The sequence below is a fragment of the Hemiscyllium ocellatum genome, chromosome 32, assembly GCF_020745735.1.
Source record: "Hemiscyllium ocellatum isolate sHemOce1 chromosome 32, sHemOce1.pat.X.cur, whole genome shotgun sequence".
Taxonomy (NCBI): Eukaryota; Metazoa; Chordata; class Chondrichthyes; order Orectolobiformes; family Hemiscylliidae; genus Hemiscyllium; species Hemiscyllium ocellatum.
The window spans coordinates 51,471,799-51,498,091 of NC_083432.1; the positions used below are offsets into that span (position 1 = coordinate 51,471,799).

Here is a 26,293-nt window from a genome sequence, read left to right on the forward strand (position 1 = left end):
ACCTGCAACTCCACTTTCAAGAAACAACACTCCAAGGTCACTTTGTTCAGCAACACTCCCTAAGACCTTACCATTAAGTGTATAACCCTCCTACAATTTACCTTTCCAAAGTGAAGCACCTCACATTAATCTAAATTAAATTCCATTTGCCATTCATCAGCCACTGGCCCATCTGATCAAGATTCCATGTACTGTAATGGGTTTAGTTGAATTTCTGGTCAATGATAACCCCCAGGCTGTTGATAGTGAAGGAATCAATGATGGTAACACTATTGAATGTCAAGGGGCAGCGGTCAGATTATCACTTATTGCTGATGGACATAGCCTGGCATTTGTGTGGCATAAATATCACTTGCCACTTGTCAGGTTGTTGCATTTGGACATGGACTGCTTCCGTATCTCAGGAATTGCAAATTGTGCTGAACATTGTGCAATCATCGGCAAACATCCCCACTTTTAACCTTATGATGGAGGGAAAGTCATTGATGAAGCAACTGAAGATGGTTGGGCCTAGGACACTATTGAGGAACTCCTGCAGAGATGTCCTGGAAGTGAGATCACTCACCTCCAACAGCCACGACCGGCTTCCTCTGTGCCGAGAGCTGATCCTTTATGATTCAGATAATAATGACAAAGTCAGGCTTTCACTTGACTATTCTGCGGGCCAGCCCACTCAATGTTTACTCAAGTTTTCAGGTGAATCTCAATACCTTGGTTGATATTGAGTTGTGAGTCCGTTTTATTATAGAGTCAGAGAGATGTACAGCATGGAAACGGACTCTTCGGTCCAACCTGTTCATGCCGACCAGATATCCCAACCCAATCTAGTCCCACCTGCCAGCACCCAGCCCATATCCCTCCAAACCCTTCCTATTCATATATCCATCCAAATGCCTCTTAAATGTTGCAATTGTACCAGCCTCCACCACATCCTCTGGTGTCTCATTCCTCATATACGTATCACCCTCTGTGTGAAAAGGTTGCCCCTTAGGTCTCTTTTATATCTTTCCCTTCTCCCCCTAAACCCATGCCCTCTAGTTCTGGATTCCCCGACCCCAGGGAAAAGACTTTGCCTATTTACCCTATCTATGCCCCTCAATTTTGTAAACTACCACAAGGTTACCCCTCAGCCTCCGACGCTCCAGGGAAAACAGCCCCAGCCTGTTCAGCTTCTCCCTGTAGCTCAGATCCTCCATCCCTGGCAACATCCTTGTAAATCTTTTTTGAACCCTTTCAAGTTTCACAACATTTTTCCGATAGGAAGGGGGCTAGAATTGCACGCAATACTCCAACAGTGGCCTAACCAATGTCCTGTACAGCTGCAACATGACCTCCCAACTCCTGTACTCGATATTCTGACCAATAAAGGAAAGCATACCAAATGCCTTCTTCACTATCCTATCTACCTATCCACTTTCAAGGAGCTATGAACCTGCACTCCAAGGTCTCTTTGTTCAGCAACACTCCCTAGAACCTTACCATTAAGTGTATAAGTCCTGCTAAGATTTGCTTTCCCAAAATGCAGCACCTCGCATTTATCTGAATTAAACTCCATCTGCCACTTTTCAGCCCATTGGCCCATCTGGTCAAGATCCTGTTGTAATCTGAGGTAACCCTCTTCCCTGTCCACTACACCTCCAATTTTGATGTCATCTGCAAACTTACCAAATCATTTATGTAAATGACAAAAAGTAGAGGGCCCAGCACCGATCCTTGTGGCACTCCACTGGTCACAGGCCTCCAGTCTGAAAAACAACCCTCCACCACCACCCTCTGTCTTCTACCTTTGAGCCAGTTCTGTATCCAAATGGCTAGTTCTCCCTGTTTTCCATGAGATCTAACCTTGCTAATCAGTCTCCCATGGGGAACTTTGTCGAACACCTTACTGAAGTCCATTTAGATCACATCCACTGCTCTGCCCTCATCAATCTTCTTTGTTACTTCTTCAAAAAATCAATCAAGTTTGTGAGACATGATTTCCCACGCACAAAGCCATGTTGTCTATCCCGAATCAGTCCTTGCCTTTCCAAATACATGCACATCCTGTCCCTCAGGATTCCCTCCAACAACTTGCCCACCACTGAGGTCAGGCTCACCGGTCTATGGTTCCCTGGCTTGTCTTTACCGCCCTTCTTAAACAGTGGCACCACGTTTGGCAACCTCCAGTCTTCCGGCACCTCACCTGTGACTATTGATGATATAAATATCTCAGCAAGAGGCCCAGCAATTCTCTAGCTTCCCACAGAGTCCTGGGGATTTATCCACTTTTAACTTTTTCAAGACATCCAGTACTTCCTCCTCTGTAATCTGGACATTTTGCAAGATTGTTTATGTATTATACTAACTCTCCCTCTTGATCCTCTCTACCTGTCTGCAAGCTTGGGCACGGTTGCTCCCATCATCTCCTCACGGACCTCTCTAAGGTGTCCAGCTCCATGGTAGGGGAGGGATCTGCAATAATCAGATTTTCTTTCTCATCTGTCACGGAAGCCTCTGCTGTAATCCCCCCCAAAATGGATTCTCTTCCTTCTCCTGCAATATCACCTCAACCTGTCTCAACGATCTATCCTTGGCCCCTTCTATTCCTCATTCATACACTGCACTAACAAAACCCAACTCTGTCTCACCACCAAAAAAAAGTGTTTGAGAAACTCAGCAAGTCTGGCAGCATCTGTGGAGAAAGAAACAGGGTTAACGTTTCAGGTCCAGTGACCCTGCATCAGAGCTGCTTAAGACGTTTAATGAAAAATCAGTTATTTCCTGTCTTACTACCCCCTTCCTCTAGCTCTCCGCTGCCTCTCAACTGCCCTCCATCCAGTACTGGGAGAATAGAAATTTCTTCCAACCAAATTCTGGGAAGAAAGAAGTCAAATTTTTGGTGCCCAGCAGAAATGTTACTGTGCTTTATAACATTGGCCAGAGATTTCATTCCCTGAAAAACATTCTTGATCCACTTGAGATTTCATGATAATTCAGTTATTTCCAGATCATTTTACTGATACTAACTTTTTATTCCAGGTTTATGTAACTGAATACCCCAGCTGCTGCAATAGGATTTGAACTCAGTCCCCACATCATTAGTCAGGTCTTGTAATTACCAATAAGTAACTTATCCATTCCCGTCCCCAGTGTGTCCCAGGTTTGTAATTCATACTGTTCAAGTACAATATCACAGTCTAATTCACCTCATTCCTTAAGTCTGGCAATAGGGTCTAGAATGTGCAATGTGCTTGATTCAGCTTTTTCTCTGCTTTGCTTCTTGGATGTTAATGGGCAAACACAGCCATTACTGCAGTTACTGACATCAGCAATGAGCCTGTTAAATGGTGCAATGCCCCAGATTAAATACCTAAATTAATGTGAAACAGAAGCTTTGCTCCCTGGAGCTCCACCGTGATATAATCTCCCTCTTCACCCTCACTGTGTAGGAGAAGTCCGTCCTGAGCCATGGTTTTGAAGTTGAATGAGATGGAGTCGAAGAGTGAGCGAGTATTTTCATCCTGGAATTGGTAGCTCAGAGAACTGTTCCCATCGAAAGAGACCATGTCAGAATCTAAAGATTGAACACAAATTTTCAACATGAATCCTCACAAGGTTCAGATATATCAGCCATGGGAACAGCTTGACGGAATTTTGGGGAGTGAATGGAAGGAAAAAAAAAGAAAGTAGGAAAAAGGAGACAGGAAGGTAAGAGGAAAAAAATTACACATGCAGCACAGCACATTCTCTCAGTAAAGAATAATGGAAACAAAACAAAATGGTGAAAGCAAGCAAGCATCATCAGGTTTTGACAGAATGGATACAGAAAGAATGTGGGGAACAGCATAAGTAGAGGCTGCCGATACAACATAGTCACCAAGAAATGGGAATTCAGAAGCAACTTCCTCGCTCAGAGAGTGGTGAGGAATTAGAATCCCTACAGTTTGGAAACAGGCCCTTCAGCCCAACAATAGCACACCAACCCTCCAAAGAACAACCCACCCAGAACTATTTCTCTACCTACCTATTATCCTAAATTTACCCCTAACAAATGGACCTAACGTACACATCCCTGAACACGATGGGCAATTTAGCACGACCAAATCACCTAACCTGCACATTTTTGGATTGTGAAAGGAAACTGGAGCACCTGAAGGAAACCAAGGAGACATGGGGAGAATGTGCAAACTCCACACAGACAGTTGCCAGGGGCTGGAATCAAATCAGGGTCTGTCGCTGTGAGGCAGTAACATTACCCATAGAGCCACCGTGCCGTCTTGTGAATGTGAGAGTTGGATGGTTTTAAGGAAAAACTAGACTCATTCATGAGGAAGAAAGTAATTGAGGATTTAAGTGATCGATTTAGATGAGGAAAGGCAAGGGGATGCACAATTGGAGGATAAATCTCAGTACCGACTGGGTGGGCCAAATGGCTTCATTCAGTGCCATGTTTCTGATGCAATCTGTTCAATATTGAAGTATAATATAAATTGCTGAAAATAATATATTTTACGGAAGAATTTAATCTTGTACTCATCAGGAAAGTTTTTTAAAATTCATTTTTATGGGATGTGGGCGTTGCTGGCTGGGTCAGCATTTATTGCCAGTGTCTAGTTGCTCTCGAAAAGGTGGGGACGTGCTGCCTTCTTGAACCACTGCAGTCCACCTGCTGTGGGTTGACTTACAATGCCATTAGAGAGGGAATTCCAGAATTTTGACCCAACAACAGTGAAGGAACATGATATATTTCCAAGTCAGGACGGTGAGTAGTTTGGAGGGCAACTTAAAATTAGTGGTGCTGCCAAAATCTGATACCCTTGTCCCTCTAGATGGAAATGGTCATCGGATTCAAAAGTGCTTTCTGAGGAACTTTGGTGAATTTCTGCTGTGCAGCATGTAGTTAATACACACTGCTGCTACTAAGTTATCGATGGTGGAGGGAGTGATACTTGTGGATGCAGTGCCAATCAAGCAGGCTGCTTTGTCCTAGATGGCGTCAAGCTTCGAGTGTTGTTGGAGCTGCGCTTATTCAAACAAGTTGGGGGTGGGGTATTCCATCACACTCCTGACTTGTGCCTTGTAGATGGTGGGCAGATTTTGGGAAGTCAGGAGATGAGTTACTCGCCACAGTATTCCTAGCCTCAACCTGCTCTTGTAGCCACTGCATTTATGTGGTGCATCCAGCTGAGTTTCTGATCAATGGCAATTCCCAAGATGTTGATATTGGGGGATTCACTGATGGTAACAACATTGAATGTCAAGAGGCAGTGGTTAGATTGTCTTTTGTTGGTGATAGCCATAGCCTGGCATTTGTGTGGCACAAATGTTATTTGCCACTTGTCAGCCCAAGCCTGGATATTGTCCGGATTTTGTTGCGTTTGGACAGGGACTGATTCAGTTTCTGAGCAGTCACCAATGATGCTGAATATTGTGCAATCACTAGTGAACATCCCCACTTCTGACCTTATGATGGAGGGAAGGTAATTGATGAAGCAGCTGAAGATGGTTGAGCCTAGGATACTAATCTGAGGAACTCCTGCAGAGATGACCTGAAGCTGAGATGACTGACCACAAACAAGCACGATCATCCTCCTATATGTCAGGTATGACTAACCACTGGAGTGGTTGCCCCTGATACCCATTGATTTCAGTTTGCTAGGACTCTGTGATGTCACACTTGGTCGAATGCAGCCTCGATGTCAAGGGCTGTCACTCTCACCTCAGTTCTTTTGTCCACTTTTGAACCAAAACTTAATAAGGTCAGAAGCTGAGTCACCCTAGCGGAAGCCAAACTAGGCATCACTGAGCAGGTTATTGCTGAGCAAGTGCAGCTTGATAGCACTGTTGTTGATACCTTCCATCACTCTACTGTTGGTCGACAGTAGACCGATGATGCGGTAATTGGCCAAGTTGGATTTGTCCTACTTTTTGTGTACAGGACATACCTGGGGCAATTTTACATATTGTCAAGTAGATGCCATGTTGTAACTGTAATGGAACAGCTTGGCTAGGGGAATGGCAAGTTCTGGAGCACATGTCTTCAGTATTATTGCTGGAATGTTGTCAGGGCCTTTAGTCTTTGCAGTATCCAGTGCCTCCAACTGTTTTTTGATATAACGTGGAGTGAATCGAATTGGCTGACAAATGATATCTGTAATGCTGGGGTCCACTAGAGGAGGCAGAGAAGGAACATCCACTTGGTACTTCTGGCTGAAGATTGCTGCGAAAGCTTCAGCCTTATCTTTTTCACTGATGTGCTGGGCTCTTCATTATTGATGGTGAGGATATTTGTGGAGCCTCCTTTTCCACTGTGTTGTTAAGTCATCCATGACCAGTCACGATTGAATGTGACAGGACTGCAGAGCTTAGATCTGATCCGTTAGTTGTGGGGTCACTTAGCTCTGTTTATCATTTGCTGCTTATGTTATTTGGCATCCAAGTAGTCCTGTTTGGTGGCTTCGCTAAGTTGATACCTCATCTTCAGATTGCTCGGTGCTGCTCCTGGAATGCCCTAATGGTCTCTCCTTTGCACCAAGATTGATCCTCTGGCTTGATGATGATGGTTGAGTGGGAGATATGCTAGGCCATGAAGTTATGGATTGTGCTGGAGTACAATTTTGCTGCTTTTGATGGCCTATAGCGCCTCATGGATGCCTAGTCTCCAGTTGCTGGATCTGTTCGAAGTCTGTCCTATTTAGCACGGTGGTGGAGCCACACATGGAGGTTATTCTCAATGTGAAGGTGGGACTTTGTCTCCACAAGGTGCCTGCTCTTACCAATGCTATCGCGGATAGATGCATTTACAGCTGGCAGATTCGTAAGGATGAGGTCAAGTACATTTTTCCTTCTTGTTGGTTACCTCACTCATCTGCTGCAGATCCAGTCTAGCAACTATGTCTTTTAGGACGCAACCAGCTAAATCAGTAGTACTGCTGCCGAGCCACTCTCGGTGGTGGACCCTGAATTGACCCACCCAGAATACATTTTGTGCCCTTGCCATGTTGTTCAACAGGGAGGAGTACTGATTCATCAGCTGAGGGAGGATGGTATGTGGTAATCATTAGGAGGTTTCCTTGCCCATTTTTAACCTGAAGTCACAAGACGTCATAGGGTCTGGAGTCAATATTGAGGACTCTCAGAACAACTCCCCCCCTGACTGTATATCACTGTTGCCACCACTTCTGCTGGGTCTGTCCTGCTGGTGAGACAGGACATATCCAGGGATGGTGATGGTGGTGTCTGGGACATTGTAAGATATAATTCCATGAGTATGACTATGTCAGGCTGTTGCTTGACTAGTCTGTGAGATAGCTCTCCCAATTTTGGCACTAACCCCCAAATGTTAGTGAAGAGGACTATGCAGTTTCAACAGGGCTGTTTCTGCTGTTATCTTTTCTGGTGCTGAGGTCAATGCCAGATGATCCATTTGTTTTCATGAGACTTTGCTACAACTGGTAGAACTTGCTAGGCCATTTCAGAGGGCAATTGTAGGCCAGATGAGGTGGGCTTGGCAGATTTCCTTCCCTGCAGGACATTAGTGAACTAGATGGGTTTTCCAGACAACAACAAGGGTTTCATGGCCAACAGCAAACTCCTAATTCTAATATTTTTATTAAATTCAAATTCCACCATCTGCCATGACAGGATTCGAACCTGGGTCACCAGACCATTATCTGGGTCTCTGGATTAATAGTCTAGCAATGTTGTGGTTCTGTTCGCCGAGCTGGAAGTTTTTGTAGCAAACGTTTCGTCCCCTGGCTAGGCGACATCATCAGTGCTCTGGAGCCTCCTGCGAAGCGCTTAGATTAGATTACTTACAGTGTGGAAACAGGCCCTTCGGCCCAACAAGTCCACACCGACCCACCGAAGCGACAACCCACCCATACCCCTACATATACCCCTTACCTAACACTACGGGCAATTTAGCATGGCCAATTCACCTGACCCGCACATCTTTGGACTGTGGGAGGAAACCGGAGCACCCGGAGGAAACCCACGCAGACACGGGGAGAACGTGCAAACTCCACACAGTCAGTCGCCTGAGGCGGGAATTGAACCCAGGTCCCTGGCGCTGTGAGGCAGCAGTGCTAACCACTGTGCCACCGTGCCGCTTCTTTGATGTTTCTTCCGGTATTTATAGTGGTCTGTCCTTGCCGCTTCCGGGTGTCAGTTTCAGCTGTCCGCTGTAGTGGTTGGTATATTGGGTCCAGGTCGATGTGTTTGTTGATGGAGTTTGTGGATGAATGCCATGCCTCTAGGAATTCCCTGGCTGTTCTCTGTCCGGCTTGCCCTATGATAGTAGTGTTTTCCCAGTCGAATTCATGTTGCTTGTTGTCTGAGTGTGTGGCTACTAGGGATAGCTGGTCGTGTCGTTTCGTGGCTAGTTGATGTTCATGTATGCGGATTGTTAGCTGTCTTCCTGTTTGTCCTTTATAGTGTTTTGTGCAGTCCTTGCATGGTATTTTGTAAACTACATCAGTTTTGCTCATGTTGGGTATCAGGTCCTTTGTTCTAGTAAGTTGTCTGAGCGTGGCTGTTGGTTTGTGTGCCGTTATGAGTCCTAAGGGTCGCAGTAGTCTGGCTGTCAGTTCTGAAACGCTCCTGATATATGGTAGTGTGGCTAGTCCTTTTGGTTGTGGCATGTCCTCGTTCCGTGGTCTATCTCTTAGGCATCTGTTGATAAAGTTGCGCGGGTATCCGTTTTTGGCGAATACCTTGTATAGGTGTTCCTCTTCCTCTTTTCGCAGTGCTGGTGTACTGCAGTGTGTTGTGGCTCTTTTGAATAGTGTCCTGATGCAGCTTCGTTTGTGTGTGTTGGGGTGGTTACTTTCATAGTTTAGGACTTGGTCTGTGTGTGTTGTTTTCCTGTGTACCCTTGTGGTGAATTCTCCGTTCGGTGTTCTCTGTACTATCACGTCTAGGAATGGGAGTTGGCTGTCCTTTTCTTCTTCTCTCACGAATGCACGAGAGAAGAGGAAAAGGATAGCCAACTCCCATTCCTAGACGGGATAGTACAGAGAACACCGAACGGAGAATTCACCACAAGGGTACACAGGAAAACAACACACACAGACCAAGTCCTAAACTATGAAAGTAACCACCCCAACACACACAAACGAAGCTGCATCAGGACACTATTCAAAAGAGCCACAACACACTGCAGTACACCAGCACTGCGAAAAGAGGAAGAGGAACACCTATACAAGGTATTCGCCAAAAATGGATACCCGCGCAACTTTATCAACAGATGCCCAAGAGATAGACCACGGAACGAGGACATGCCACAACCAAAAGGACTAGCCACACTACCATATATCAGGAGCGTTTCAGAACTGACAGCCAGACTACTGCGACCCTTAGGACTCATAACGGCACACAAACCAATAGCCACGCTCAGACAACAACTTACTAGAACAAAGGACCCGATACCCAACATGAGCAAAACTGATGTAGTTTACAAAATACCATTCAAGGACTGCACAAAACACTATAAAGGACAAACAGGAAGACAGCTAACAATCCGCATACATGAACATCAACTAGCCACGAAACGACACGACCAGCTATCCCTAGTAGCCACACACTCAGACAACAAGCAAAATGAATTCGACTGGGAAAACACTACTATCATAGGGCAAGCCGGACAGAGAACAGCCAGGGAATTCCTAGAGGCATGGCATTCATCCACAAACTCCATCAACAAACACATCGACCTGGACCCAATATACCAACCACTACAGCGGACAGCTGAAACTGACACCCGGAAGCGGCAAGGACAGACCACTATAAATACCGGAAGAAACATCAAAGAAGCGCTTCGCAGGAGGCTCCAGAGCACTGATGATGTCACCTAGCCAGGGGATGAAACGTTTGCTACAAAAACTTCCAGCTCGGCGAACAGAACCACAACAACGAGCACCCGAGCTACAAATCTTCGCACAAACCTTGAAGTCTAGCAATAATACCACGAGGCCATCGCCTTTCCTAAATAAGGTTTACAAGAATACTCATGTAGAGGAAATGTATATTTCAATACTGTACTATATCAGAAGATTGAGCAACTTGATTGACAAGTTGACAGGTAGAGACACTGCCATAGAGAATGCACCCTTTAATGATGATTGACAGTCATAAGAAACATGTCCTTGAGGGAATGACACTTAATCTCATAACCCTCACAAATTTCTAAAGTGTCGGTGATATTTTTTGCCAGAAGCTGCATGTAAGAATTTCCTCAGTGTCTTAACAGGCTCCATCCTGTGGTTAAATTCACCTTTTACATAGAACAGCCAAAAAGGAGGTTCGCTACTGTCTATCACAAATCAACTTTCTCTGTTCAGTATACAGGAGTCGTCAGTACATCGAATCCACAGCGACCTACCAAAGAGCATCCCAAAACCCCTCTCCCATATGCCTCCTTCCCTGTAACCTTGCAAATCACATGGCTAATCCACCTAACTTGAACATCTTTAGACTGTGAGAGGAAACCAGAGCACCCACAGGAAACCCACAGGCAGAATGTGCAAACTCCACACAGTCAGTTCCCCAAGTGTGGAATTGAACCCAGGTCCCTGTTGGTCTGAGGCAGCAGTGCTAACCACTGAGCCACCATGCTGCCTCTCTCCCTACAACTCTCCAGTTCTCTCTCTTGCTGTCCCCCCATCCCTCTCTCTTCTTCCTCCTATTTCTTTCTCTCTCCCTCCCTCTCTCTCTCTCTCTCTCTACCCGCTAGTCCCCCACACCCCCACCTGATTCCCATTGCCCCAATAACTCTGATGATGGTCAGGGTCAGCGTTGGTACTTGCCATAATGACAGCCGTAGACTTCGACCCGAAGCCCAACGTAACGATTGACGCTCCAGCCCAGGGCCACAAAGCGGACAGAGCGTGCGAGAACCGGTCTCCATAGCTCATGTCGAACCACATCATCAGAATTCCGGTTTCCTGCAAAAGTCTTGATCAAGAGTGCAATTATTCATGGAGTGAGGAGAAGGGGAGAGTTGGGGGATGGCAGAAAGACAAAGGGGCAAAATGTGGAGTGACAGAGCTAAGAGGAGGGGGACATGTGGAGAGACTCTGAGAGCGGGTATGGGGAAATGGAGAGATAAAGAGGTGAGAAGTTTGAATAGTGGGTTGATCCATGAAAGCATGTACATGTAACAGTGACTGAATCCAACAACTTATTAAACCTCCACTGAGGATATCATTATATTTTGATTTATATAAACTTATTCAGTTGATGAGACAAATCGAACTGACGCACCAAGGGTTTTGGTATTTTTTAATATCTACAAAAGGTGGATTTGAGTGTGTAAGACCTACCCAGTTATGTCCCTGCTGATAGAATGGTGTCCAGTTGTCTGGCCGGTCACCATACAAGAAGATGTACTTAGTCACCCAATCATAAGAATTGTATGTTCCTTGTGTGGCGATTGCAGTGATTTTTGATCTCTGCGACAAGTTAATCTGGAGCCAAGGGAGTCGGTCTGAAACCTGGGGAGACCAGCCACCTCTCGCTGAAAAACAAAGTCAATTACAACTCACAAGGTTAATGCAGCCACCCAGCAACTGCCTCAGTTAGGGGAGGGGAGGGTTTTGTGAGAGGGTCTGGGGAGTCAGGGCAAGGGCCCCTATGGGGGATGGGGCCGTAGGAAAGGAGGGTGTGGGGAGTGTTCAGTCGGGTTGGAGGGTGTGGAGAGCTGAGGAGGTTGGGGAAGGAGCTGTGGACAGGGTTGGAGTGTGGGGACGGTGAGAGTAGGGTAGGGTTGGTCCCCATGATCTGTACTGGTGGAAAATTGAACAGCCCTGAAAGACAGCAGCTCATCAGAGACGTAGGCCCAGATTTCCCCCACAGAGAGGTCCCTCATAGCAGAAATAACAAAAGACATCGGGAATCCTAATCCTGATTTGAACGTGGCAGTTCCCATTTTTGGATCAATATGGGATTTGCACAAGTTGAACTTCTTGAGATTGCTGGTCATTTGAATTATGAGCTGCCTACACTCCAGTGTGATTTTGGGGAGATAAGTGTCTAACTCATGATACCTGGTTAAACATAGGCAAGGAAACCTCCTGCTGATTCCCATGAACGGTCCTCCCTCTGCTGATGAATCAATATTCATCATGTTGAACAACAGTTGAAGAAAGCTCTGAGGGCAAGGTGCAAAATGTACTCTGGGTGGAGATTTCAATGTCCACCACCAACAGTGAGGAGCACTACTGATCGAGCTGGTTAGGTCCTAAAGGACATACTGCTAGGTTGGGTCTACGGCGGGTGGTGAGGGAAGCAACCAGGAAAAACATACTTAACCCTCGCCGATTTGCCAGCTGCAGGTGCATCTGTCCATGACAGCTTCGGATTAAGTGATCACCACACAGTCCTTTTGGAGACAATGTCCCACCTTCATATTGAGAATAACCTTCATCGTTTTAGATTAGGTTACTTACAGTGTGGAAACAGGCCCTTTGGTCCAACAAGTCCACACTGACCCGCCGAAGTGCAACCCACCCAGACCCATTCCCCTACACCTAACACTACAGGCAATTTAGCATGGCCAATTCACCTAACCTGCATATTTCCGGATTATGGGAGGAAACCGGAGCACCTGGAGGAAACCCACGCAGACATGGGAAGAATGTGCAAACTCCACACAGAGAGTCACCTGAGGCAGGAATTGAACCCGGGTCTCTGGTGCTGTGAGGCAGCAGTGCTAACCACTGTGCCACCATGCCGTCTAACAACTCATGACTGAAAATCCATGAGATGCTGTGAGTCATCAACAGCAGCAGAAGTGCACTCCAGTGCAATGTGCAACCCCATGGCACAGCATATACTCCACCCAACCATTACCCAGTTTCCCTTCCAAAACCCTCTATTCAGGTACCACCTCTCTTTTTCACATGTGCTATTCTCAAATTTACCTCCCTCTTATCACTCTCCTTTCCTACCTACCTCCACTCCATTCCTACCTTCTTTCTCCAACATATTTACTCTACTGCTCATTATCTACAGTTTCACCATCCCTCTCCACAGCCCCCAGTCACTCTCCGAGTCCCCAAATCCTCCAGCAGTGCGCACTCCCCTCCCTCTCCCCCCCCCCCCCCCATCATCTCATCATACTGATGGTTTGGCTTGTGACCTTACAGTGCAGTTTTCCGTAGCTGGGCGAGTAGGAATATGAGTAATAGGAGGAGGCCGTCATGGAGCTCGAGTATTCTTGAGCCACAAGGGGTTCATTACATTGCTCTGAAAGTAAAAACAAAAGCAAAACTTTCAGATGATTGCTTTATCATTATTAAGACATTTTTTAAAAAGATTTTGACGATCTAACTCAAAATTAATTTGGAATAAAACAAACTCTGACCCTGATGTCAATTTGACAAAATTCTTCTTCATCTACATTTTTATTCCCTCCCACTCTGGTTATACTCTCTTCCATCCACTCCCATTGGGCATCAGATAATACGGGTACCAACAGATTCAAGAACAGCTTCTTTCCTGCTGTTATCAGACTATCGAACACACATCTCATATATTAGAGTCGGTCTTTCTCTGCATCCCATCTGTAGCTGCAACAGTATAGTCTGCATTTTGTTCTATTACCCTGAGGTACTCATGAAAGGTATGATTTACCAGGATAGCATGCAAAACAATACATCTTGATAGACATGACAATAATACATCAAAAAGAAAACATAAAGAAAACAAACTGATTCTATAAATTGATCTAATTCCTCAAAATATCAGCCAAAACAAGCAGCTGTTAGACCAGGGGGAGGGTCAGGAAATTAGGAAAACTATAACAGACATAGGTCACTTTGCCTCTTGATTCTGATTAGCCTTTTTAAGTCACTAACAATTTTCTGCCTTAACAACAACACCTTCATTATCCTGAATAACTCTAGTAATAAAAATTTATTGATTTTTATTTTGAATTTTCTCAATGACAGAATCTCCACAGTCTGTAGGCAGAAAGTTCCAAACTCTCACTACCCACTTAGTGAAAGTGTTCCTCCTCATCTCAGTCCAAAATAGCATATCCTTTTTTCTGAGTCTGTGCCCCGGTTCTAAGTCCACAGTATTGCCTACAGCACAGTAGCTCAGTGGTTAGCACAGCGTCAGGGACTCAAGATCGATTCCAGCCTCGGGTGACTGTCTATGTGGAGTTTGCATATTCTCCCAGTGTCTGTGTGGGTTTCCTCCCACAGTCCAAAGATGTGCAGGTCAGGTTAACTGGGCAATTTTAGCATGGCCATAGTGTTAGGTGCAATAGTCAGAGGGTAATGGGTATGGGTGGGTTACTCTTCGGAGGATTGGTGTGGACTTGTTGGGCAGAAGGGCCTGTTTCCACACTGTAGGGAACTCAATCTAATTTAATTTATTCTAAAAAAATCACTCCAGGTGCAGCCTTACCTGGATTCAATAAAACTGTCACAAACATTTATTTACTAATGCGCTCAAATCCCCTTGCAATAAAGGCAACATAACATGTCTTTCACAATTTCTTGCTGAAACAGCATGTTAACTGTCAGTAACTGATTTTGAATGTGAGAAATCTGTGACCAGACGTACATCACCTCCAAAAGCAATGCAAGGAAATTGCCAAATTACAGCCTGTACAATACTGCAGGGATTCACTACAGTGAAATTCTCTATAAAAAAATGGGACAATTTGGGTTAGGTGGGGAACAAAAGTGTAAAACAAAACTTGAATCCTACCTGAATATCTCCTATCTGCCCACTTCTGGTTTTAGTGAAGGCAGGAGGCTACCATACAACGTGTGAACAATCCACTCTCAGTAAAACTGCCTTGTCCTTTATCCATGTTTACAATGCTAAATATCACACTGGGCAACTAGGCTTACTACCCAACCAATGCTCTCTAATGACCACATACTTGCCCCCATGCCTCTTCCAACTTCCCTAAAAGCCTGCAGTCACTCTGTCCATTCTCTGTTCTATGATTGTAACTGTCCCCTCCACCTCCGGCCCCCTCCCATCTGATGATGTGGCCAGACACAGACTAAAATTACACGAATTTTGAGAAGATTTGTAACTCAAGTTGAGGTTCTGGATGTAGGTTTGCTCGCAGAGCTGGAAAGTTCATTTTCAGATGTTTCGGCACCATACTAGGCAACAACTAGGGTTACCCAAGGAAACCCAAACATATAAATAGAAAGGAGGAAACACCAGCAGTGCTTCATCTGGAGGCTCACTGAAGATGTCACCTAGTATGGTGACGAAAGGTATGAAAATGAATCTTCCAGCTCAGTGAGCAAACCTACATCCACAACTAAAATTACACATTCTGCACAACCTGAGGTAAACCCACTATGCATCCCCACACTCCACTCCTCCATATTAATATCAGAGTTTGTGTGGCACTGCCCATTCATTTTCAAATTATTGAACAATATGGTTCAAGTGGACAGCATTGAGCCCAGCATTCGTAGGCAGCTCTTAGAAACAGCTATCCACGTGATTCAATTTCCCTGTTTAAAAAGAAAATAATAGGAGCAAGAGTATGCCATTCAGCCCTCCAAACCTGTCTCCACCACCCTTTAAGATCATGGCTGATCTGTCCCAGGCCTCTTTTGTGCCAACACTCTCCAATATTTCAAAAATCTCTCGATTTCCTCTTTAAAACTTCCAGTGATTTAACCTCCACAATTCTCTGAAGTAGACAAAATTCCAGAAATTTCTGAACATCTCAGTTTTAAATAATGTCCACTTATTCTTTAACAATGTCTCTAGTTTGAGATTGCCCCATTAGAGGAGACATCACCTCCTCAATTACCAGGTCAAGACCCCCCAGAAACTTGTATGTTTCAACAAGATCACCCTTTATTCTTCTAAACTCTAATGAATAAAGCCCTAACCAGTTTAATCATTTTTGATAAGCAATGCTTTCATCCCAGGAATTAATCTATGAACCTCTTTTGAATTGCCTCCAATGCCAAAATATCCTTTATTTTAAACAGAGACCAATGCATTGGATAGGCATTTGGAAGTTATTGGGCTAGTATAGGTTAGGTAGGATTCGGTCGGCGCAACATCGAGGGCCGAAGGGCCTGTACTGCGCTGTATCCTTCTATGTTCTATGTTCTAAGACAGTATACAGTATTCCAGGCGCAGACTCGCCAACGCCCTATTTAATCATAACAAGAATTCCCTCTCTATAAAATCTACCTTTCTAGCAATAAAGGCCATAACTCCATTTGCCTTAATTAACTGCTGCACCTGCACACTAACTTTTTATATTTCATGCACAAGAACAACCAGAACCCTCTGTGCTGAACTTTTGCGGAGTCTCTCTCTATTTAATTAATAGTTTACCTTTTAATTCTTCTACCAAAGTACACAATTTCACTCTTTCCTGCGTTAAACTCCATCTGCCAAGGTTTGCCCACTTAATTAATCTATCTATATAGAATTGTAGAATCCCTCTAGTGTGGAAGCAGCCCTTTAGCCCAACAAGTCCACACCAACCTTCCCAACAGTATCCCACCCAGACCCATTCCCCTACCCTATTATCCTATATTTACCCCTGACCAATGCATGTAACCTATACTATGGGCAATGTAGCATAGCCAATTCACCTAACTGTCGTAGATTCAGTATGTCTTCATCACAACATGCCCTCGCAACTACTTTTGTGCTGTCAGCAAATTTGAAAACATTACACTCTGCCTCTCCTCCAAGTCATTCATATAAATAGCAAATAATGGAGAACGGAGGGCTGATCCTTGTAGCAATCCACTAGTTACATCTTTCCTTAAAATTACCATTAATCCCCACTCTGTCTCTATGTTAACCAACCCTTGGAGACTCAAATACACATACCATTATCACCTAAACAAATGGCCAAAAACAATTTCCTTTCACAAGATCCCAGTCCCACCCTCTCTCTCTTCCCGGCAGATGCAACTCACAACAACCTGCTGTCCATTTCCATTTCCAAAATGACCTTCAAATGGTGTCCTTTTGGTTCCTGACCACCTCTCCCTCACTCTAGAAGGGTCTGTCCATCACTCAGGGGTGGGGTGGGGGGGAAGGGGGGACATTTGTCCCTTTCTCTGGGGGAGGGTCTGTCCCTCACTCTGGGGGGGGGGGGATCTGAGGGAACATCTATCCCTCTCTCTGGGGGAGGGTCTGTCCCTCTCTCTGGGGGGGGGGATCTGAGGGAACATCTATCCCTCTCTCTGGGGGAGGGTCTGTCCCTCACTCTGGGGGGGGGGGATCTGAGGGAACATCTATCCCTCTCTCTGGGGGAGGGTCTGTCCCTCTCTCTGGGGGAGGGTCTGTCCCTCTCTCTGGGGGGGGGATCTGAGGGAACATCTGTCCCTCTCTCTGGGGGAGGGTCTGTCCCTCTCTCTGGGGGCGGGTCTGTCCCTCTCTCTGGGGGGGGGATCTGAGGGAACATCTGTCCCTCTCTGGGGGCGGGTGTCTTTCACGGGACCCCCCCGGGACACTCCATGATTTTGCTGAAAGGCCTTTCCTGGGGATACCCCGTCCCTGGCTGTTTCTGTCAGAGTCACCCCCAAACTGCCCCTCCCTGACACCAGAGGATCCCAAAGGATTTCTGATCCTGATGGATCCTCGGTCCCGGAGCATTCCTGATCCAGATGGATCCCTGAAGAATTCCCAATCCTGATAATTCCCTGTAGGATCCCGGAAGATCCCTGATCCTTACCGGCTGAGCAGGAGATCGCGCTCAGGAGGAGAAGCGCCGGGAACAGCGCTCGGGGACCTGGGTCCATAGCTCCGGCCCGTGTCCACTCTCTGTCCGTCCGTCCGTCCCTCCGGCCCGTGTCCACTCTCTGTCCGTCCGTCCCTCGCGCTGCTGCAGTTTTGCGGATTGCGGCTCCGGGCGGAGACTCTGCAGTTACTGACGCAGCCCCTCCCCCTCCCGCGCGCGGGAGCTGAGCACACTGCGGATCCTCGGCCCCGCCCACTGCCCCGCCCCTTATTCCGCCTTAATCCCGCCCCTTTCTGCGCATCCGACCCGCCTCCCACCACGCGCCCCCATCCCGGCGCGCGCGCGCACACACACCCACCACACCGGCCCCGCCCCTATCCCTCTCATTCTGCCCTCCCCCCGGAGCCAGGCCCCGCCCCCCTATGATGGTAAATAGAGAAGCAGCAGCAGCAGCAGGTTAATGTGTGCATCACAGAGAATTACAGCGCGGAAACAGACCCTTCGGTCCAACTCGTCCGTGCCGGCCGGACAGCCCAACGTCATCTAGTCCCATTTGTCAGCATTTGTCCCATATCCCCCTAAACTCTCCCTATACATATACCCATCCAGATGTCTTTTAAATGCTGTAATTGTACCAGCCTCCACCACTCCCTCTGGCAGCTTATTATATGCATACACGCACCACCTCTGTGTGAAAAGGTTGCCCCTAAGTCCCTTTTATATCTTTCCCCTTTCACCCTAAACCTACGGCCTCTTAGCTCTGGACTCCCACACCTCAGGGAAAAGATTTTGTCTCTTTACCCTACCCATGCTCCTCATGATTTGGCGGTGCTGGTGTTGGACTGAGGTGTTCAAAGTCAAAAATCACACAACAACAGGTTGTAATCCAACAGCTTGATTTGGAAGCATTACATTTAGGAGCATCGGGTGGTTGTGGAGTATAAGATCATAGGGTACAGAATATATTGCATAAGTTTACAATGTGATGTAAACTCCGACTGGGAGGGAACACCCTGCCTGGTGACTGTTGTGCGGTGTCCATTCATCCGTTGCTGTAGCCTCTGCTGGGTCTCGCCAATGTACCATGCCTCAGGTCGTCCTTACATGCAGCATATGAAAGAGACAAGTTGGCCAAGTCGCATGAGTACTTGCCACGTACATGGTGGGAGGTGTCCCCACATATAATGGTGGTTTCCGCATTGACACTCTGACATGTTTTGCAGCATCTACTGTGACAAGGTTGTATGGGGTTGTCCTGAAAGCCAGGCAGTTTGCTGCAAACAATAATCTGTTTGAGGTTTGGTGGTTGTTTAAAGGTGTGAAGTGGAGGTATTGGGGAAGGTCTTGGCGAGGTGCTCATCCTCATTGATAATGTGTTCCAGGCTGTGAAGAACATGGTGTAGTTTTTCGACTCCTGGGAAGTACAGGACAACGAAGGGTATCCTGTTGGTTGCAGCTCGTGTCTGTCTCCTGAGGAGGTCAATTTGGTTTCTTGCTGTGGCATGTCGGAACTGGTGGTAGATGAGATGAGCATTGTACCTGTTCTTATGAGGGCATCCTCGAGTACTTCCAAGTTCCCATCACATTCCTCCTCATCTGAACAGATCCTGTGTATGCGTAGGGCTTGTCTGTAGGGGATGGCTGTTTTAATATGTTTTGGGTGGAAGCTGGAGAAATGTAGCATCATGGGTTATCTGTGGGTTTGCAGTAGAGTGAGGTGCTGAGGTACCCATTCTTGATGGAGATGCATATGTCCAAAAATGAGACAGATATTAGATTACTTACAGTGTGGAAACAGGCCCTATGGCCCAACCAGTCCAGACCGACCCACCAAAGCGCAACACACCCAGACCCATTCCCCTACATTTACCCCTTCACCTAACACTACGGGCAATTTAGCATGGTCAATTCACCTCACCTGCACATTTTTGGACTGTGGGAGGGAACCGGAGCACCCGGAGGAAACCCACGCAGACACGGGGAGAATGTGCAAACTCCACACAGTCAGTCGCCTAAGGCGGGAATTTAACCCAGGTCTCTGGCGCTGTGAGGCAGCAGTGCTAACCACTGTGCTGCCCAGAGTAGTCCATGGTGAGTTTGATGGTAGGGTGAAACTCATTGTAGTTGTTTCAGTGACTGCTTGCCGTGGGTCCAGAGGAAGAAAATGTTGTCAATATACTTGGTGTATCGTGTTAGTTGGAGGTCCTGTGCCTACTGCACTACACACACACACACATACAGCAAGGAAAGTTTAAATTTGTAAAGGCCTACCAAAATTGAAGTGCAAGGATGTGGTGTTATTCCTTATGTTGTTCAAAAGGGCATCAAAATAACCCTGGACACTGTGCATGTGAGCAAGTTGATAGGTAGAGCACATGAGGTTTATGCATTACTGTCAGAGGAGGTTTCTATCAGTTATAACACTATTAAGAACGGCTATTTTGGGCAGATCTGAGTTTGCTTCTGAACTATATAAGCAAAAGTTTTGAAAGATAAAAAAACAGCCCGAACAAACCAAAATGGATTTGAAAAGAGAAAACAAAGTAATTTTGACCAGTGAAGGTAGGCAGTAGACCAAATACTATGCACAAAACTCTGAGAAGATCAATCTCTTGGAAAAATTTAAAACTCTCAGCTTTTAATAATTAGAATTCATTTGAAGACAGAAAGGTTCCAACAGGGAAAGGCAGCAGGAATGGCTAACAATAATGAGCTAATTCATAAAACTGAATATTTTTTCTGTAGTCGAGAGTGTGTTGCTGGGAAAACACAAGTCAGGCAGCATTCAAGGAGCAGGAGAATCGACATTTCAGGCATTAGCCTTTCATCAGGAATTCCCAGCAACACACACTCTCGACTCTGATCTCCAGCACCTGCATCCTCACTTTCTCGCATTTTTTCTGTAGACCTAAGAACGATAGAAGTTGAAAGAGAGAAAGAAAGGCCGGTGCCAGGTTAAAGAAACGATAGCTAGGAATGTCCAGACCAGAAAGAAAGGTGTTAAGGGTTGAGATGGGAATCATAGACCGAGGTGTTTAATGGCCAAACAGACATGGTATACATAGAACATTTCAAACAGGAGATAAAATGTCAGTGTTAGTACCTTTATAAGGTGAACCTCTGAAATGAGGTTCAGTGATCTATACAAATTAATTAGCTGTGTTTGCTGACACAGAACGGGGGAGTTCAGAACTAAGAGGCACAGTTTTAGGTGAAAGGAGAAAGATTTAAAAAGGACATGAGGGGAAACGTTTTTAAACAGAGAGTGATTCATATGTAGAATGGAATGCCAGAGGAAGTGGTGGATGGAGGTACAGTTACAATGTTTAAAACACAGTTGGATAAGTTAATGAACAGGAAAGGTTTGGAGGGATATGGACCAAGTGCAGGCAAGTGGGGCTAGTTTAGTTTGGGAACATGTTTGACATGGACTGGTTGGACTGTTTCCGTGCTTTATGACTCTATGACACTGTACAGCATACCCATAATAGGCGTCAAAAGACATTGCTATGAATAAGGTGGAGGTTGTGGAAGAACTGGGGAAGGAATAAATTGATCCAAGCCAGGGAGGATTTGGCTGGAGTGGGGGTAAGTGGGCTGGTGGCAGAAGTTGATTAATGGTGTAGGGGAGGACAGGCCAGGAGATCAGGGGGCAGGAGAGCAGGTGAGAGGTTATCGGGGCAAACACACTGGGGGAGGGGACAGCAGGTAGTGGGTGGGGAAATGGATTGGGTATGGGATGGAAGAATGGGTTGAGGAGTGTGGGAATAGACCAAGTATGTGGAGTGAATGGGCTGGAGAGAGGGGAGAAATGGGCCAGGAATGCGACAGCAGGCTGGAGATTGGGGTAAAATAGGCTAGAGTAGGGGTGGGGTTAGAGAATAGGAGAATCCCCATTCTATCTTTCTCTCTTCCCCCATAGTCCCATGCAATCCCAACCTCTCCACACCTCCTCCCCCCCCCACCAAGTGAGCACTTGCCCTATGTTCCACTGTCAGCAAAACACTGTTGTTTCATTAACAGTGTTAGTAAAGTAACTTATCAAGTAGACTCTGCAGAAAGAAGAATTAATTATGTGACATAAACATTTAAATTAACCATAAAGAAGATAAGAACATGTCAAGTAGTAAGAGTAATGAAGGGTGACAGAGACAATAAGAGTGAGGTAAAAGGAGGTAGGCAGTTCACGAAACAAACCTCCTCCAGTCTGATTAGCCAATAGTGAAATACTGGGAGAGTTAAACATTGTATTCTTGTATGCAGAGTAAGGATAATGGGAAGATCTGATAAGGTTACTTAAGAAATTCAAGGGAATTAGGAGATACACCAGGGTTACAACTTTAGTCATGTGATGTGGACAGAAGGGAACCTGTATCAATAAAACAACATATCTATTGTTAAAGCCCAAAAAACAAGCTCAGGTGGAAATGAGATTCCATCCATTGTCAGAAAATCATTTATTCAGGTGATTTGGTGACAAGTATAAAGCTGTTTGCTTGTAAAAGCAGAATGGTGTGTTGTTTCCCTGGTGCCAGGATCAAGGATGTCTCAGAGAGGGTGCAGAATGTTCTCACGGGGGAGAGGGGCCAACAGGAGGTCATTGTCCACATTGGAACCAATGACATTGGAAAGGAAAAGGTTGAGACTCTGAAGGGAGATTACAGAGAGTTAGGTAGAATTTTAAAAAGGAGGTCCTCAAAGGTAGTAATATCTGGATTACTCCCAGTGCTATGAGCTAGTGAGGGCAGGAATAGGAGGATAGAGCAGATGAATGCATAGCTGAGGAGCTGGTGTATGGGAGAAGGATTCACATTTTTGGATCATTGGAATCTCTTTTGGGGTAGAAGTGACCTGTACAAGAAGGACGGATTGCGGCTAAATTGGAAGGGGACTAATATACTGGCAGGGAAATTTGCTAGAACTGCTTGGAAGGATTTAAACTAGTAAGGTGGGGGGGGGGGGGAGGACCCAGGGAGATAGTGAGGAAAGAGATCGATCTGAGACAGGTACAGCTGAGAACAGAAGTGAGTCAAAGAGTCAGGGCAGGCAGGGATAAGGTAGGACTAATAAATTAAACTGCATTTATTTCAATGCAAGGGGCCTAACAGGGAAGGCAGACGAACTCAGGGCATGGTTAGGAAAATGGGACTGGGATATCATAGCAATTAAGGAAACATGTCAGGGATGGGCAGGACTGGCAGCTGTATGTCCCAGAATACAAATGCTACAGGAAGGATAGAAAAGGAGGCAAAAGAGGAGGGGGAGTGGCATTTTTGATAAGGGATAGCATTACAGCTGTGCTAAGGGAGGATATTCCTGGAAATACATCCAGGAAAGTCATTTGGGTAGAACTGAGAAATAAGAAAGGGATGATCACCTTATTGGGATTGTATTATAGACCCCCCAATAGTCAGAGGGAAATTGAGAAACAAACTTGTAAGGAGATCTCAGCTATTTGTAAGACTAATAGGGTGGTTATGATAGGGGATTTTAACTTTCCAAACATTGACTGGGTCTGCCATAGTGTTAAAGGTTTAGATGGAGAGGAATTTCTTAAGTGTGTACAAGACAATTTTCTGATTCAGTATGTGGATGTACCTACTAGAGAAGGTGCAAAACTTGACCCACTCTTGGGAAATAAGGCAGGGCAGGTGACTGAGGTGTCAGTGGGGGAGCACTTTGGGGCCAGTGACCATAATTCTATTTGTTTTAAATTAGAGATGGAAAAGGATAAACCAGATCTAAAAGTTGAAGTTCTAAATTGGAGAAAGGCCAATTTTGACGGTATTAGGCAAGAACTTTCAAAAGCTGATTGGAGGCAGATGTTCGCAGATAAAGGGACGGCTGGAAAATGGGAAGTCTTCAGAAATGAGATAACAAGAATCCAGAGAAAGTATATTCCTGTCAGGGTGAAAGGGAAGGCTGGTAGGCATAGGGAATGCTGGATGACTAAAGAAATCGAGGGTTTAGTTAAGAAAAAGAAGGAAGCATATGTCAGGTATAGACAGGATAGATCGAGTGAATCCTTAGAAGAGTATAAAGAAAGTAGGAGTATACTTAAGAGGGAAATCAGGAGGGCAAAAAGGGGACATGAGATAGCTTTGGCAAATAGAATTAAGGAGAATCCAAAGGGGTTTTACATATATATTAAGGACAAAAGGGTAACTAGGGAGAGATTAGTGCCCCTCAAAGATCAGCAAGGCGGCCTTAGTGTGGAGTCACAGAAAATAGGGGAGATACTAAATGAGTATTTTGTATCAGTATTTACTGTGAAAAAGGATATGGAAGATATAGACTGTAGGGAAACAAATGGTGACATCTTGCAAAATGTCCACATTACAGAGGAGGAAGTGCTGGATGTCTTTAAATGCATAAAGGTAGATAAATCCCCAGGACCTGATCAGGTGTATCTGAGAACTCTGTGGGAAGCTAGAGAAGTGATTGCTGGGCCTCTTGCTGAGATATTTGTATCATTGATAGTCACAGGTGAGGTGCTGCAAGACTGTAGGTTGGCAAACGTGGTGCCACTGTTTAAGAAGGGTGGTAAGGACAAGCCAGGGAACTATAGACCAGTGAGCCTGACATCAGTGTTGGGCAAGTTGTTGGAGGGAATCCTGTGGGACAGGATGGTACATGTATTTGAAAAAGCAAGGACTGATTTGGGATAGTCAACATGGCTTCGTGCGTGGGAAATCATGTCTCAGAAACTCGATTGAGTTTTTTGATGAAGTAACAAAGAAGATTGATGAGGGCAAAGCAGTAGATGTGATCTATATGGACTTCAATAAGGCATTCGACAAGGTTCCCCATGGGAGACTGATTAGCAAGGTTAGATCTCATGGAAAACAGGGAGAACTAGCCATTTGGATACAGAACTGGCTCAAAGGTAAAAGACAGAGGGTGGAGGTGGAGAGTTGTTTTTCAGACTGGAGGCCTGTGACCAGTAGAATACCACAAGGATTGGTGCTGGGTCCCCTACTTTTTGTCATTTACATAAATGATTTGGATGTGAGCATAAGAGGTACAGTTCGTAAGTTTACAGATAACACCAAAATTGGAGGCGTAGTGGACAGCAAAGAGTGTTACCTCAGCTTACAACAGGATCTTGACCAGATGGGCCAATGGGCTGAGAAGTGGCAGATGGAGTTTAATTCAGATAAATGCGAGATGCTGCATTTTGGGAAAGCAAATCTTAGCAGGACTTATACACTTAATATTAAGGTCCTAGGGAATGTTGCTGAACAAAGAGACCTGGGAGTGCAGGTTCATAGCTCCTTGAAAGTGGAGTCACAGGTAGATAGGATAGTGAAGAAGGTGTTTGGTATGCTTTCCTTTATTGGTCAGAGTATTGAGTACAGGAGTTGGGAGATCATGTTGCGGCTGTACAGGACATTGGTTAGGCCACTGTTGGAATATTGCATGCAATTCTGGTCTCCTCCTATTGGAAAGATGATGTGAAACTTGAAAGGGTTCAGAAAAGATTTACAAGGATGTTGCCAGGGTTGGGGGATCTGAGCTACAGGGAGAGGCTGAACAGGCTGCGGCTGTTTTCCCTGGTGCGTTGGAGGCTGAGGGGTGACCTTATAGAGGTTTACAAAATTATGAGGGGCATGGATAGGGTAAATAGGCAAAGTCTTTTCCCTGGGGTTGGGGAGTCCAGAACTAGAGGGCATAGGTTTAGGGTGAGAGGGGAAAGATATAAAAGAGACCTAAGGGGCAACTTTTTCATGCAGAGGGTGGTACGTGTATGGAATGAGCTGCCAGGGAATGTGGTGGAGGCTGGTACAATTGCAACATTTAAGAGGCATTTGGATGGGTATATGAATAGGAAGGGTTTGGAGGGATATGGGCTGGGTGCTGGCAGGTGGGACTAGATTGGGTTGGGATATCTGGTCAGCGTGGACGGGTTGGACCGAAGGGTCTGTTTCCATGCTGTACATCTCTATGACTCTATGCTTGATAACACTTCCAGATATATAAAAAAAAACAGACAATTACTCAAGCAAGGGGCTCTTGTGATTCAGTGGTAATTGTCTTATGTTAGGATTCGGGTTTGAAACTGGGTACATCACAGCCCTACCTGCCCTAGGCATGTGTCACAGCATCTCTCTTCAAATTGATTTTAAACAAAAATCTACCACAGAGAAAAATCAATGAGAAAAGCTTAATTTAACCTAGTTATCTACAAGACTTATTGTCTAAATGGGGAAAGGTAATTAGATTGAAAGATTGTCAATTGTAACAAATTATCTGACATCAGCTATTCTTGATGTTGTTGGTGCTAGCGACTTGAGGGTGAATGTGATCTTATGGCAAGATGTTGAATCTAGAACAAGGAAACCAGTGGGGCACTTTTCTAAGAAAATGAACCTATATCAGAAGAAACAATCTCCAGTGAAAAATGCAGCCTTCATAACAAATGTTTATGAGTTTTTCTTTATTCACTCACAGGATGTGGTCACTAGCTGGAGCATTTATTGCCTGTCCCCATTTGCCCTTAAAAAGCTGCCTTCTTGAACTGCTGCAGTCCATGAGCACATGGACCCAGAATGCCCTTAACGGATGGAATTCTAGGGTTTTAACCCAGCAACAGTGAAGCGACAGTGATTTATTTCC

The 26,293-nt window shown here is 45.5% G+C and overlaps 1 protein-coding gene across 1 annotated transcript in view; it reads right to left on the reverse strand.

The window, feature by feature from the left end:
* cntnap1 (contactin associated protein 1) overlaps positions 1-17,876 on the reverse strand; it is a 74,221-nt gene extending 56,345 nt beyond the window's left edge. The window contains exons 1-5 of the mRNA XM_060849057.1: positions 17,672-17,876; positions 13,123-13,224; positions 11,301-11,494; positions 10,785-10,932; positions 3,350-3,553 (exon numbers count right to left, since the gene is read on the reverse strand). Coding sequence (XP_060705040.1) covers positions 3,350-3,553; positions 10,785-10,932; positions 11,301-11,494; positions 13,123-13,224; positions 17,672-17,738 — 715 coding nt within the window. The 5' untranslated portion in view covers positions 17,739-17,876. The remainder of the gene's footprint in view (positions 1-3,349; positions 3,554-10,784; positions 10,933-11,300; positions 11,495-13,122; positions 13,225-17,671) is intronic.
* Positions 17,877-26,293: the final 8,417 nt, after the last annotated feature.